This window comes from Musca domestica, unplaced genomic scaffold, assembly GCF_030504385.1.
Source record: "Musca domestica strain aabys unplaced genomic scaffold, Musca_domestica.polishedcontigs.V.1.1 3, whole genome shotgun sequence".
NCBI classification, from domain to species: domain Eukaryota; kingdom Metazoa; phylum Arthropoda; class Insecta; order Diptera; family Muscidae; genus Musca; species Musca domestica.
Genome location: NW_026712299.1, coordinates 16,765,000 through 16,779,872, shown reverse-complemented (window position 1 = coordinate 16,779,872; position 14,873 = coordinate 16,765,000). Strand labels below are relative to the sequence as shown.

Below are 14,873 nucleotides of genomic sequence, written 5' to 3'. Positions count from 1 at the left end.
TTCTTTACAAAAACACTTCTGTATTTTATTTCCATGGGATTGTCATCTGTTCAATTCTTTTAAATTTTCCAACAAACCCCAATTCATTGTAAAACTAACCCAATGTGCATCGTAACAGAAGCACAAAGTATACCCCAAAAAAAAACAACACACAAACCAACCGAAACCAACTACATGTACCCACCAACCAGCCAACCAAGTGTGTAAAATGCCGCTCTCAACAGACGAACGATCTGCCAAACGAATAATAAACAATAACAAGAACACCACTCAACAAGTCATTTCTAAATTGTTCTCTCAGTCTCTGTGAACCTCTCTCGCTGAAATGTTTTTTTTTTCCCAACTTTGATGATTCTTTATGTCGTGTTTTGGTGGTTTTATCGTTCAATTCAGTTCAAAGGCTTGAATCTTAGTTAGATATTTAAAACGAGGTTGGGTAGAAAAGGTTTCGGGTATATATTAAATAAGGCCTCTGTTTAAATAATGATATTTTAAAGAAGGCGTTGCAGACTTCGATAAAATATCTAATTTTTGTAGCTTACCATTGAAAAAGACATCGAAGAAGAATAGTAAACCATTCTTGTTGAAGTTTATATAGAACTTTCCTGCAGCAAGTCTGATTCATTATTATACTGCCCTCAAAAGATATTACCTCAAAAACCTTATTTATTAACATCGATGTAACTCATTCAATGTATTTCCCATCTCTTATTCGACCAGTGATGCCAACTTGGTATTATTTTAATTAAATGTGGTGTTTTTACGCGCCAAGGTAAAAATCCCATTTTTATGTAAATATGTAAGTTACCGCCATGGGGGACTCACATCACAATAAAGGATGATTTTCTATAATATTTTTAGTGATTTTTGAAAAATGGTTATTAACAAACAATTAGAAAAGTTGTTCCAATTAAATCATGAAGACCACTGAATCCAGTTACTATAAAGAAAGTAGAACCGTAAACTGGATCTGCAATTGTAAAATAAATATAAAATAAATCACAAATAATACTTCAAAAAAATATCCCTTGAGTAGTTTGTGAGTGATTTCCTTCCATTAAACTATGATGAGCTCAAGTTACAGTGATTCTTAAAGTTAATAAAATCACAGTATTTAAGAAAGGAATGGATTTAAGGGAGCAATTCCTAAAGCAGGCCATATAGCCTCTAATTCAATTGAAGGAGATAAACTACTGTGGAAAAACCTGCAGCAACAAAAAGTGTGTGAAGACCTTGATATGTTCCATCACGAGCAAAAATCTGGCCATCATTGGTATACAGACATTTAATTGATTCAGATCTTAATTATAACAAAGGTAAAATGGCTTCAATCTAACTACTTCCAATGATAAATATGAATTTATTCAACGTCCGTCTTACGCTAACTAAAACAACAAACTATTCTTATGGTTTTCTTCTTATTATAAAAATGGACGTAACAGGATCTTTCAGTCACATCATCTCTAACACAATAGATGTACATTCAAGATAGTCTTTTAGGACTTTTGGTTTATGTTCTATATTTAAATGATCTTCAATGGGTGTTTAATTTTTCTTATATTTTTGCGTTCGCAGACGATATAAAATTTTTGGCTCCATGTTTACAAATTGATCTGCTCCTCTTATGAAATGGTGTGAAGTTAACGGAATTTTGCTTAATCTTAAAAAATATAAACATTTTCCTGCGACTGCGTTATGGATTCTTACAAATTCGATAATGTTGACTCTTTTCTTTATTTTATCGTTATTGAAGATGGTAAATTGCGATTCAATTTGTAGTTCAAGCCTTGTGTTAATAAAGCGAAATCATTATTAGAGTTTATAAAGCGTTGGTCCGTATATGACCAAACGCTTGTTGTTAGCCTGTTCGGTCTACATTAGAATATGGTTGTGTATTATGGAGCCAATTTCAAAAATATTATTCAAATTCACAATTCCTCTTTTTGCTCTCAGAGGGGAATACAGATGAAGCACTCCCCATCTATGAACTTATTGATCTCCCGACTTTAGAACGAGGACGTTTAGTGCTTCGATCTATATTTCAACTACGACTTTTATGTAATTCGCTGAAGTAAATTTTAAGATGCCATCTCGTTTTACTCGTAATTCTTAATCTCACTCTAGTAAAATCTAATTTACCACTACTTCATAAACTATGCCCCAAAATTTCCCCTTAACAGTTAAAGATTATGTTTCTCAGCCGAAATGTTGCCAAAGTCTTTACAATATTTGCTATATGGATTCTGACCTAAAACGAAAACTAGCGCCAATAATTTAATGATTGAAATCTTGGGGAATGACAATCTTTAACAAGTATTAGAGCAAAACAAGGCGATATATTGCTTATAAATTGATTTTCTGACATTATCAACTATTCTTCCTAGAAGGAAAGAAAATAATAAAATATTTGGTCTAAAAAAATGTACATTTTGGACGGGAACTCCGAAATATACATTTCAAAATAAAGGGACATCAAATAAAAATATTGTAATCATATTCCTTCTGTTATTGTCCATATGTACCTAATTCGATTGCAGCTCTTAAAATGCTTTATAATGTGGTGTCAATATGCTATTCGACGATACCAATCAAACTTTTGTCATATTAAGAGCGTTTTTTAATAGAAAATTATATTAAAGATGTAATTTACAATCTGCGACTCGTATCTAAAATATTTTCGTATGACGAGTGGCAGTTTTACAAAAATAATAAATATTCTTTTATTTTCGGCGTTCCATGGCACGTAAAAATAGTTTTACATTCTTTTACTTTACATCCGCCTTTAAGGATCAAATCCGAAGAATTACCAGCTGAAAAATGTTGCAAAAATCTTCACAATATCTGCTATATGAATTCTGTACTGAAACGAAAACTTACACTAGTAATTCCTTGTAACGCATTTAATGCCAGTTCGAATAAAAATGAGAGTTGAGAATCGTTTACCTGTATTGCAACAAACAAGGCTTTCATTCAACCATTCCATAATTAAGGCTTACATGACTTATCAGACTAATATTTTAGTTTTCTGTTCTAGATCACATGTATTCTTACAAATACTTTGGTATTTGTGACATGTTTCAAACCTATAAACAAACCTTTTCTCTTGTTCTCTGTCTACCTTTTACCAAACCAACAAGAAATGATCTTATACGTAAAAAATACAAAAGAAACAAAAAAATCCAATAAGAATGGTAGAACAAATCAGAATACTATGAAAATGGCTCGGAGTTGCATGACTAAAATGGTTTATGGCGAAGACGGTTGGTAGATGATGGCATTAGCGTCGCCTTCTACTTATGGCCCCGTTAAGGTTCCTACAAATGTATGTGGCTACCTTTGTATATAAACATGCATATGTATGGTGGTTAAGATTAAATTACCTGAGAAAAAAGCACCGCCTGTATCTCATTCAGTTGTGTCTTCCATCAAACAGCTGCTTTGTTTTGTCAGTCTTTTTTTGTTGTCGAAAAGTTCATCACACGAGAAAAAACACACTGACATCTAACACAATGATCGTACTTGTTGTCTTTACACTCACTTCAATTGTAATGGGTTTCTTTTCCCATCTCCTCTTTCACCATTAATAATTTCCATGATAATTAGATTTTGATTATAAGTTTTATTTTCTCCAATTCTTTTTTGTTTTCTTGACACTTAACACAACACATTGGATTAAATTTTATTTTATAGATTATGTATTTTTGTTACTGCCTACATCATTTACTTAATTTTGTTTTGTTGTAATCTCTCACTTAATGCCACCGTCACGTTTCAATTGTTTTGGTTGCTGTTGGGCAGTTAGTTTTGAGAGACGGCACGGAAAAGGTCTTTAACCAAACAGCTGTTTTCAAATTAAACACTTTTAATTTGACAGTTCATTTTAACGGCGTATTTGTTTGTATGTGCTCATTCTCTTGCTGTCTTTCTCTCCCACATTTAAACCTGTTTTGAGTCTCAAATAAAGTAATCCACCATCGTAAAAACAGCTGGCTTAACAAATGCCAAGTGTTGTCAATTTAGAAAAAATAGCAGAAAATCGTTTAAAAATCAAAGTGAATAATAACGAAAAAAACACTTATAAGAATCAAGAATGAAAATAGAGTGCTATATTTTTGTTTACGAATCATAAAAGTACGTTTACATAGTTATTAAAGTACTTTTAGATATTGTAACTGATAACCCACTTGGATTTGTGTGTTACATATATCCTTAGGAGAATATACACGACGCTCAGCTAAGCAAATACCATATTCGCATTATAAAATAAAAGGACCTTGCAGAGCTACTAGCAGATTTATCCGAGTTTGTACGACTTCTGCCACATATAGCCCTAACGGTATCTCCCTATATTCGATATTTTTGATGATTTTAGCGACATTATTCACCGGAATTGTTTCAAATTTTGTATTTGAAGTTTGTAATGGATACTTCAGCCTAGGACAGAAAATTGTCTGTGCAGATCCACATCTTCATACAGCCCCCGATATTCGGTATTTTGATGATTTTAGCGACATTATTTATCGAAATTGTTTTAAATCCGGTATTTGAAGTTCGTAATGTATCATGGTAGAAGAATATAGGTAGACGCGTCGACACAGCTGCTGGGACAATGAACTGTCAAACCAATTTTGGAATTGAAAATGTTGAATGAAAAATTATTTAAATTTGTAAAAATTGTTGAAAAACACTAATTATAATAGCCTCCGAATGACGTAGTATAAGAAAATATACAAAAATCTATTTATATTTGAAAAAACATTTAATTTTTTTTTTGACATCCAAGCTTTGATGCATCTACCTGTATTCTTCTGCCATGGTAATGTTTACTACAGCCTATGACAGAAAATTGTCTGTGCAGGTCCACGTCTTCGTATAGCCCCCATATAAGGGCACCTCCCTATGTTCGACATTTTGATGATTTTAAAGACATTATTCACCGGAATTGTTTCAAATTTCGTATTTAAAATTCTTAATGGATACTATAGTCTACGACAGAAAATTATATATGCAGGTTCAGGCCTTCGTTTAGCCCCCGTATACAGGAACCTCCCTATATTCGATATTTTTTATGATTTTAGCGACATTATTTACCGGAATGTATACTTCAACCTATGAGAGAAAATTGTCTATGTATGTCCACATCTTCGTATTCCCCAAATATATCGGTTCTACCCTATATCCGATTTTTATTATGATTTTAGCGACATTATTCACCGGAATTGTTTCGAATTTCGTAATAGAAGTTCCTGATGGGTACTACAGCCAGTGACAGAAAATGAAATTTTCAATATAACGGTACCTCCTTTTTCATGATTTTAGCTACATTATTCAACGTAGTTTTTTCAGGTTTCGTATTTGAATATTGTAATGGCCTATGACAAAATTTGCCTATTAAAGCCCACGTCTTTGTATAGACCCCAATATGACGGCGAATTCCTACATTTCGAAATTTTAAGATTTTAACAGAATTTGGACGTTTTTTTTTTTTTTTTTTTTTGAAAATTTGATTTAAAAATTGATTTGATTGATTTGAAAATTTGATTTAATTTAACACCAAAAAGTCTTCCTCTTAAAGATTACCGAGGATTGGCCTCAATATTAAATTTAAGGATTTCAACTTTTAGTTCTATTATAAAACACATATCCAAAACCAGCACCTTCTCTCAACCACAGATAGTGACATCTTCACCCAATATCAAAATTTTTTAATTTGCATCTCTCCAACCTAGACACCAACATTTGATCCAAAATTAGTACCATTTAGTAATTATAGTTCGCATTTGCAAAACCTCCACTAGATACCAACAAAGACCGCAATATCAAATTTCGGGATTCCAGCTCTATATGTATATTCGGTCAAAACCAAATTTAGTAACATTTAGTACTTTTCGTATAATTTTAGTACTCACTAGCAAATCGGCTCAATATCTCAGTTCTAGACATCAACAGTTATCGCAATATTAAATGTCAGTGTTTCAACTGCATTATTGAACCCAATACTAGATATAGTACTTTTCGTACAAATACAGTCCACATTTCCAAAACCAACACCATTTTTCAATGACAATTATCAATAGTGAACTCAATATCAAATTTCGTGATTCCAACTCCATTCCTTCACCCAATAACAAATTTAGTACCATTTAGTACTTTCCGTACAAATAAAGGTCGCATTTCCACACCACCAACAGATCTCAAACACAGATACCATCAGTAATCTAAATATCAATTTTCAGGATTTTGTCTCTATCCCTTCACCCAATACCAAAAATTGTACCATTTGGTACTATTTGTGCACTTGTAGTATACTACATTTGCAAAACCACCTCCATATGTCCAGGCTATACACAAACAGCGACCCTAATATAAAATTTCAGCTTTCAAGCATTATCTGTTCACCCAATAGCAAATTGTACAAAATATAGTACTATATAGTATTTATCTTGTACTTGCAGTACACATTTCCAAAACCATATCTTTATCACAGACCTACCACCAACAGGGACCCCAATACAAATTTTCAAAATTTTAGACTCATCCGATCACCCTAAATCAAACCGTTTAAATTTTAGTACTATTTGGTACAGTTCGCACACTTAGTACACATTTCCAAAATCACCTTCATGATTCTCATACCAAAATTCAAGTTTTTAGATCTATCCGTTCACATAATACCAAATGGTAGAAGTTTAGAACAAGTTTTGTACCATTTTAGAACTTTTCGTAAACCTAAATCCTGCCTAATGCCATGTTTACGTTAGAACTTTTTGTAGGGTTAACCTACTTTGAGAGGATTTATTTGAAGTAAAAGTAATGGGTATGACAATTTAAATCCAAATCCAGTGGGTTAACCCTCATATATATAAACGTACTATAAATGTCAACATAATCTAAGTCTGGGGGACTGTTGAATTTATCTGTTTACATTGACTTTATATGTAGTCAACTTCCATCTCTGTGTATGCGAAGTGTTGCCAACTATTAAATTGTGGTGAATACCATTGAGGTTGGTGTACACAATACTTTAGCCAAGACATCAATTCGTGTTTATGAGACCATGGCTCAAAAGTTGTGTTTCATTTAAACATCTATAGATTTTGATGTAAAATTAAAGAAAAGTTTTTTCCAATCATTTCAATTATTTTTAAAAATATTTTCAGATTTTTATAAGAGTTAGGAAAAATTTAATTTCTCTGAATTATATATAAATATTAAGAGTTTAAAAATATTTTACTTTTCCTTCACAGGTGGTTTCCCCAACTTGGAGTCGGTGAGTAAACGTACCCAAGGACGTTATGATCAACCATTCAAAGGTTGCCTCCAGGACATACAATTCGGAGCTGAGCCAAATGCATTGATCAAGGATTTCTCAACATATCAAGGTGAAAATATTGGCTCATGTGATCTTCATGGCGACGAACCCATAGTTGTGTAGAAACTTGATATAATAAAAATAACCAAACATATATATTATATATAGAACATGAAAACGAAGTATATGAAGAATTTTAAGAAAAAAAAAAATTACCACAAAAAACATGAAATGAAAAAAAAAAACAGAACAGAGAAAAATACTTAGATGGTTTTCATAACTTGCTAAATGAACTACAAACAAAAAATAAAGAAAAGTGAACTACAGAAATAAATAAATAAAAACTAAGACGACATATAAATATACATATATACTTATAATGAATTCAACAAAAATATAGAAACAAACAAAAAAGGGGAAAAGAAAAACTAATTTTGTAAATTTTATAAAGAAATAAAGAAAACATGCAAAACAAAAACAAATGATACTAAGCCAGGACGAATGGTCAGGCTAAATTTAACCGGAAGAGGAAAAAAACAAAAATATTAATTTTTGGGAAATTTCTTTTGGGTTAAATTGAGTTTGAAACCCAATAGAAAATGGATAACATTTTGGAACAATTGAAATAAAAAAATAATATTCAATAAAATTCAAGTGCTGAAATATTAAAAAAATTGAAAAAAAAAAATATTGAAAATAGACAACATGTTTAAGAGAAAAATTTTACAATTTAGAGAAAAAGATTTTTTCATAAAAAAAAACCAAAATACATTTTTAGCAAAATAATGCAAGAAAAAAAAAGAATAAATAAAACAAAACAACTAAGTGATAGAAAAACTGAAAAAAATGATATAAAAAAAACAATTTATTACTAAAACAAAAAAATATGTTTTGAAAATTAAATTATATTACATCTCAAATTTATTTGTGTTCACCGGAATATTTTTATTTTTTTAATAGTAATTTCTTTTGTTATTTGTTAAAAGTACATTTTGTTAATTATATGTTTTTGTTATTGTATTAATTCAGTTAGTTATTACCCCTTTGGGGATTCTACTTTAAAAAATGAAATAAACGAATGATCTCCCCCATATTCCAATGGCTCTCTCACTGTCTCCTTCTCTCTTTCTCTCTCTATCTCTTTAACCGCCATATGTTTTTTGTCAACTGCCTTTCCAGTCTGCCATTAATTATTATTAAACGAATGTGTTTTTTGTATTAATTTTAAGTAAACTTTAGATAAAAAATATTAAATTTAAAAACAAAAAAATATATATATATGAATTACTTTTTATTTTTAATTCAGCTAAATGGGAGAAAAGAAATTATTGAAAGAGAAAACACTTTTAAAGATTTTGATGAAGTATTTCTGAATGATATTTAAATTAATTCCAACATAACACAGTTCACGAATTTTTCTGTCTCTTACTGCGGACATTTAAAAAAAATAGGAAAAACATGTATTTCAAAATTTATTTTTATACCTTCCACCATGCTATGAAGGGTATATTAACTTGCGTTTGTAACTCCTCGAAATACTCATGTCAGCGTAAATTTCTAAGTCGATTTAGCGATTTCCGTCTGCCTGTCTATCCGTCTGTCTGTTGTAATCACGCTATCTTTTGAACGAATTGAGATAGAAGGCTAAGGTTGGGCCATGTAGGTCTACGTCTTCGTATAGCCACCATATAACGGTACCTTCCGATATTCGGTATTTTGATGATTTTAGCGTCATTATTCACCGGGTAGTTTCAAATTACGTATTTAGAGTTCGTAATGGGAAATACAGTCTGTGACAGAAAATTGTCTATGCAGGTCCAGGTCTTCGTATAGACCCCACATAACGGTGCCTCCCAATATTCGGTATTTTGATGATTTTAGCGTCATTATTCACTGGAATTGTTTCAAATTTGGTATCTGAAGTTCGAAATGTCTACAGTCTAAGACAGAAAATTGTCTATGCAAGTCCAGGTCTTCGTATAGGCCCCATATATCAGTACCTCCCGATATTCGATATTTTGAGCAGTTTCAATGGGAACTACAGTCTGTGACAGAAAATTGTCTATGCAAGTCCAGTCTTCGTATAGGCCTAATATATCAGTAACTCCCTATATTCGGTATTTTGACGATTTTAGGTACAATACTCACCAAAATTGTTTGAGATGTCGTATTTGAAGTTCGTAAAAGATGCTACAGCCTGTGACACAAAATTGTCTATGCAGGTCCAGGTTTTCGTATAGCTCCGATATAACGGTACCTACCTATATTCGGTATTTTGATGATTTTATCTGCATTATTCACCGTTTATTTCAAGCTTCGAATTTTATTTTTTTTTTTTTTTTGAAAAATTCCAAATTCGTTCCAAATAGTGGAGGGTATTCAAAGTTTAGGCCGGTCGGACTTACTGCTTTTTAACTTGTTTTAATATATATATTTTTTAAAGTCGAAAGAACATTTCCTATTTTTTGTTTTTAATTCAAGTTTTTTGTTCTCCCATTTAAGTTTAGCATGCTCATATCTATTTACGCATACACACACAGTTGTATGTGTATAAATAATATTTTTACTTAAATTTATTTCATAATTCTAAGCCATTTAGTTGCCTTGTAGTTTGTAGTCGTTACAAGAAGAAAATATTGAATATAAATAATTAACAACATAAAAAAGAACTAATAATAATAAAAATAATTTCAAAGTTTAAATAATTAAAAAATAACCCTACTTTGCAACTTATTCTTTTGTGCAAAAAAAATGGAAAGAACTTTTAGTATCCAGATATTAAAATATTATTAAATAAAAAACCAACTATCTTATACAAAAAAAAATTATATATATATTAATTGTCTAACATGGAATTTGAAAAGAAAAACGAAAAAGAGATATTCAAACATATATAGTATTTACCTATATACCACCACTAAAAACCTTAAAAAAATTATTAAAATATGAAATAGGAAATCTAGTGTCTGATGGTGGGAACTACTTTTTATTCTATCACTCCCCTGGTTTTCCATTTCATACACCATATCTAATTCTTACAGATTATGCATTTCGAAATAAATAAAAAAATTTAAAAATATTTTTGAAATTTATTTGTTTTGTTTATATTTAATAACCACTTTTCAAAATGTAGTAAATCATTAAATAATATATTGTTATGTATGTACTTATGTCCACTTCCTAATTTATTTTAACCCCTTGTTTGTATCATTTCTTGTTCACACTATACTTTTGGAAATACAAATAATGTAAAAACAAAACAAACGACATATATTAGATTGTAACGAAATATAAAAAGAGTAAAATAAATGAAATCCAACATACAATATTGACTACAAGATAAAAAAAAATAATACAAAAAAATATATTTATAAAGAACAAATATTTCTGATTTTGTGTAAAGGCAACTCTTAGTTATATTATTTGAAATAAAAATTAATTAAAAACCAAAAATAAAACACTGTTTATTATTACTAGGGCTAGCAAGTGCTAGCTCCTTCGTCAGCGAAAATTCCACATTTTAGAAATGCTCCATTATAGGACTTTTTAGTACTCATAATACATAATTTCTTTTTCGAAAAAATAATACCAAAATGTTAACCTTTACACCAAAGAGTCTTCAAAAGCTTTCGTTTGGAAGTTCACTGAGGAGGATATTAGTAAAAACACTGCACAATGGACACACATCCAATTTTTCGGTCCAAAACAATTTCAACGTCTTTATATAAACCCTGGAGCAACAGTGACTTCAATATCAAATTTCAGAATTGCAGCTCTATCCCTTCAGCCAATACCAATAGACCTTATCATAGACACCAACGGTGATACAAAATAATTACTTTTCGAACAATTATGGTACGCACTTCCAAAACCACTGCCATATCTCAATTCCAGATACCAACAGAGACCTCAACATCAAATTTCAGGTCTACAGCTCTACACATTCACTCAATATTAAATTTATTCAATTTCAGGTTTCAGAACTATCCTTTCACCCAATACAAAATTAAGAATTATTTAGTAATTTTCGTAAAAATATAGGATGCATTTCCAAACCAGCGACAAATCTTAAACACAAATATCATCATTAATCTAAATATCAAATTTCAGCTCTATCCCTTCACCTAATAGTACCATTTAGTGCTTTCGTACAAAAATAGTACCAACTCCAACTCCAAAATTTCCGAGACCAACTCCATTTATCCAGGATACACATAAACAGCGACCCTAATACCAAATTTCACATTTCAAGGACTATATAGTACTATTTAGTGCTTTTCGTGCATTTGTAATACATATTTCTAAAACCACCTCTTTATCACAAACCTGCCAGCAGCAGGGATCCCAATACAAAATTTAAAAGTTCCAACTTCTTCGTTCACCCCCTCAATCAAACTATTTGAAATTTCGTCCAGTTGGCACACTTAGTACACATTTCCAAATCCACCTTCATATATCAAACTTACTTTCCAACCTTGATTCTCATGTCAAATTTTTAGCGCTATCCGTTCACATAACTCCAAATGGTAACATTTTAGAACTTTTATGTTCTTGCAGTCCTGGATCAGACTCTCACTCCACATTTCAGAATTCTAGCTCATTCCGTTTGTCCAATACAAATATTAAATTTTTAGTATTTTTCGTATTATTTTAGTACGACGAATATCCAAAAACTTAACCTTATCACACCCCTATGCATCAAGACTGGCAAAATTTCAGATTTTAGATTCACCCGTTTCATCTGGACGGTAATTCTCGGTAAGTCAATCAATTATTTTACTGCTTTTTATATTTATAGACAGTGTCTTACCTAAACGCCAGGAATTCCTAAATCAAATAGTGCTCATTTCGTGAATGACAAAACTTAGCTCATGTCTGATTTGAAAGATAATTAGATTTATCCTTCTGTTGTGTGGCAGAATATGGTTGCGTATACGCTTGAACAACGCTTGATATTATTCCGAAATTACTCACAGAATGTATGCGAAAATTGCTTACGGATTTTGGAAGTAGAGAAGTACCGTCAGCTCCGTATGTAAACAAGGAAAAATTTCCCATTTAGGGGGCACAGAAAAAACCCATATGCATAATTTAACAAGTAAAAAAACATTAAGTTCGGCCGGGCCAAACTTTTAATACTTTCCACATTAGGGTAAAGTAAACATTAGGAGAAATGTGGCAAAAACCATTAAAAAGCCGAAAATCGGTACCGTATATTGGGCCTATACAAAATCGTGGACCTACACATACAATGTTTCGCCAAAGGAGCTAGAACCCATTATGACCTACAAATACCAATTTTCAGACAAATCCGTGAAAAAATGTGTCGAAAATCATCAAATTACCGAATATCGAGAAGGTACCGTTATATGGGGACTATACCAAAACGTGGACCTATTACAATGACTCGCCACACGAATTAGGACCCATTATGATCTACAACTACCAACTTTCAGAGAAATTCTTGAAAAAATGTGTCAAAAATCATCAAAATACCGAATGTTGGGAGGTACTGTTATATGGGGACTATATCAAAACGTGGTCCTATACATACAATGTTTCGCCAAAGGAGCTAGAACCCATTGTGACCTACAAATACCAATTTTCAGACAAATCCGTGAAAAAATGTGGCATAAATCATCAAAATACCGAATATCGGGAGGTATGGGGACTGTACCAGAACGTGGACCGATATATCTCATTTTCAATACCAACCATCCTAGACACAATACAAATTGCTCTGCTAAATTTTGGCGCTCTACGTCAAATAATGTGGGCTGTATCGTGATTTCAACAGACGGACGACAGACCGACGGACATCGTAAAATCGACTTAGAATTTTATGCTGATTATGAATATATATAATTTATGGGGTCTAGGTGAGGAATTTGGCCCAAGTTAACATCAGGCCATTTTTTCTTCGATAACCATGTAGAACGATTTTTTGTTCACAAAAATTGAAGAGGACAACATTTGGTTTGTACAAGACGGCGCAACATGCCACACAGCCGAAGCTACTCTCAATGTTTGCCCCCCTGCTTTTATAGATCGCATTATCAGCCGCTGAGCCACTTCTGAGGTGCGATTCAACACGCTTGGACTATTACTTGCGGGGGTGCCATCAAAGTGTTACGCCGACAAGCCACAAGTAATAGACGGTTCTTAGTTCATAAAGTGCTTAAAAATTGGACCGATAGTTGATTGATTGAAATTATTTTCCATTATTAATCGTAAGGACAAATATAAAAAGAAATTTAAGAAAATATTCAGCAGTTTAATTTTTATAGTACTTTAAAAAAATGTGTGACGGGCCCTGTATTATGTTGTTAGACCGGTTGCTGCAATCCCAATGGATCTATTGTAAAGACGGACCAGAAATACAGCTAGTTAAAACTTGTGTTTGTGTGAGTGTTATTCGCTGTTTACTGTTTTCGTTGAGTGACCCGTTTTGGGCTGCTTGAAGTCCAACTGATAGTAGTCTTGGTTAGGATGTCTTACCGCTGGCAATACTGTAGTACCACTGCTGTCAGGTGCTTCTAGTCCTTTTGGTCTAGTATGGATGTTGGGTTTGACCCCTTGTGGTACTGCATCGTATTAAACAAGACCACATTTGTACAATGGCGGTCCCACTCATGCTGTTTTATCTTCTGAGTGCTTGAACTTTAAAATGATTTCTCGGAGTTCATTCTATGGTTTCATAATATTCTATGATATTTCTAATTGTTTGGTGTACCGTACAAAATGTTATCGTTTCACTTGATTCAACTGGTTGAAAATTCCCGCTGTATTTTTATAGTTTTCTACAGAACTACTTCCTGCACTAAACCTGCCATTCGGCCACCACAAAAAATGCACAACATTAGATTTGCATCGTACTGAACAAGGACACATGTGTACAATGACGGTCACACTGTTTTATCTTCTGACCCTGAGTGCAAAAACATTAAAATTATTTGTCGGAATTCATTCGATTTTTTATAATATTCTACGATACATTGATTTTTTTGTGTACCTTACGAATTGTTATCGTTTCACTCGATTCAACTGCTTGGAAATTCCGACCGTATTTTTGTACAATTTTCTACACAATTTTCTACACAATTACTTCCTGTTCTAAACAACCTGACATTGGCCCTCCCCCCCAAAAATTCACAACATTAGATTTTTTTTCGGTTTTTCGTAAAGTGACTTTATTTTCTATTAAAGAGTTATGGTAATTATTTATCATAATTTTCTGGTTTTTACTCATAATGTGTTTGTTGTAGTTGTTGGTTGATTTAAATTTTATGTTCTGTTTGTTTAAATTATATTTAATATTATTATTATCGTTTCTTTCCTTTCTTCTGTTATATAGAGAAGAGGGATTTTGTTGTTGTTTTTGTCGGTTGTTCTTGTGTAGTATAACGTATGTTCTTGATGTTGTTCTGTCTGTTTGATGTTGCTGTTGTTGTTGTTGTTTTAGTGTTCTTAATCGGTTTCCTTAATTTTGCTCATATATTCATCGCATCATTATGATTTTGTTTTTTCTGTTTTGTTTAAATGGATTTTGGGTTTTTTGTTT

At 31.9% G+C, this 14,873-nt stretch overlaps 1 protein-coding gene across 4 annotated transcripts in view; it reads left to right on the top strand.

The window, feature by feature from the left end:
* LOC101895957 (protein eyes shut) overlaps nt 1-10,113 on the top strand; it is a 345,750-nt gene extending 335,637 nt beyond the window's left edge. For 3 of the 4 annotated variants that reach the window (XM_059124731.1, XM_059124732.1, XM_059124730.1), the window contains one exon: nt 7,248-10,113. In XM_059124731.1, the coding sequence (XP_058980714.1) occupies nt 7,248-7,435 (188 nt within the window). In that variant the 3' untranslated portion in view covers nt 7,436-10,113. The remainder of the gene's footprint in view (nt 1-7,247) is intronic. The other variant, XR_009342571.1, reaches the window with a different exon arrangement.
* The last annotated feature ends 4,760 nt before the right edge of the window (nt 10,114-14,873 follow it).